Source organism: Megalobrama amblycephala, linkage group LG14 (genome assembly GCF_018812025.1).
Source record: "Megalobrama amblycephala isolate DHTTF-2021 linkage group LG14, ASM1881202v1, whole genome shotgun sequence".
In the NCBI taxonomy this organism is placed as follows: Eukaryota; Metazoa; Chordata; class Actinopteri; order Cypriniformes; family Xenocyprididae; genus Megalobrama; species Megalobrama amblycephala.
The window spans coordinates 27,448,846-27,450,245 of record NC_063057.1 but is presented as its reverse complement, the minus strand read 5'-3'; the positions used below and the strand labels follow the sequence as shown (position 1 = coordinate 27,450,245).

Sequence of the window (1,400 nt, the reverse complement as noted above, 5' to 3'; positions counted from 1 at the left end):
CTTCAGACATTTACCCATCTCTGTATGGGGGTTCTGGTTACAGAAGTTCCCCCATGACTGCTTTGCTCTTTACCTTTTATACCAGGACCAGAACAAAAGGATCGTAAATGTTTATTACACCAACACCTGTTTTGGGGGAGAGGAGAAGAGACACCACCCAAAAAGAGGACAGAATTTTCCTTAGTTTTCCATCTTCTTCATAATACCAGTGACTGCTGTGAAATTGAGACCATTTTACCAACCGCACCTGAGACATTTAAAATGATACCAAACATGAAAATGGAAAAACAATAAATACACAAGTTACATTATACGTGTTGAATAACTTTCAGTCAGGGGGAAGGAGAGTTTGTGTGTGTGTGTGTGTGTGTGTGTGTGTGTGTGCGTGTGTGTGTGGTGGGGGAGGTGTTGTCCTTTTGGGGTTAGGGCAAGGCGTTGCCTCTTGCTATTTCTCTGAGATCTTCTTCTCTAGGCGAGTTTTATTGCTTTATTGCAGGATGCTTGATCTCAGTTTTCGTTTAGCAGGAAAATCAAGCCTTACACAATCATATTTTCAATTTTTAACATTATGTTTACTCTTTCCTCGTATGTCCTCATAGATTGCTGAAGTGTTGGAGAAGTTTCTACAGGAAAAGCACAACTTTTAATATATTACTTTAAAAAAATATATATTAAATAGATAATAACAAACTTCCCCAAACAGAAAATGGAAAAGCTGCTGATCTGGGAAATTACTCTATTGTGTACTGTAGAATTACTGTAATATTAAAGTATTTTAAATGTGTGTATCTATTCGACAGCTGTATTCTCCAGTGATCATGGACAAACCAGTGTGCTTGATTGACACAGAGTCAGATGGGAAGCTGTGTGTGCAGCAGTCAGCTATACAGATCCTGCAGCAGATCCAGCAGCCAGTGGTGGTGGTGGCCGTGGTGGGTCTCTACCGCACCGGGAAGTCCTACCTGATGAATCGCCTCGCAGGACAACAAACAGGTTAGACCTATACAGGCAACAGTGATAACGTCCAAAACCTTAAGAAAACATCATACGGTTCAAAAGAATGACCTAATTTGAATGCATGTAAGCATGCATATAAGCCAGTGTGTGTGTGTGTGTGTGTTTGGTGTGGTTTATCAGGGTTTGCATTGGGCAGCACCATTGAGTCCAAGACGAAGGGCATCTGGATGTGGTGTGTGGATCACCCCACTAAAGCAGGAACCACTCTGGTGCTGCTGGACACTGAGGGACTCGGAGACGTGGACAAGGTGACAAAAACCAGAGTACTGAAACACAACTAAAAATAACATCAAACGTCACAAACAGTTTTGATGGTCCAAGAATACTTTCACTTTCAGAGCAGAGAAACCCGTATTCAGAGGGAATGTCACATTCACCATTTG

The 1,400-nt window shown here is 41.7% G+C and overlaps 1 protein-coding gene across 1 annotated transcript; it reads left to right on the top strand.

Annotated features, from left to right (window-relative positions):
• The first annotated feature begins 791 nt into the window (after window positions 1-791).
• On the top strand, window positions 792-1,313 carry LOC125246358 (guanylate-binding protein 2-like). Its single transcript, XM_048157332.1, has 2 exons — window positions 792-993; window positions 1,138-1,313. The coding sequence occupies exons 1-2, from the start codon at window positions 819-821 to the stop codon at window positions 1,296-1,298; spliced, it is 336 nt and encodes a 111-aa protein (XP_048013289.1). The 5' UTR covers window positions 792-818; the 3' UTR covers window positions 1,299-1,313.
• Window positions 1,314-1,400: the final 87 nt, after the last annotated feature.

What these genes read in the sequence shown, in the direction of transcription:
- LOC125246358 (XM_048157332.1), top strand. Translation starts at nt 819, where the DNA reads ATGGACAAACCAGTGTGCTTGATTGACACAGAGTCAGATGGGAAGCTG. An exon ending in CCTCGCAGGACAACAAACAG is followed by an intron (nt 994 to 1,137) that starts GTTAGACCTATA and finishes GTGGTTTATCAG; the next exon opens with GGTTTGCATTGGGCAGCACC.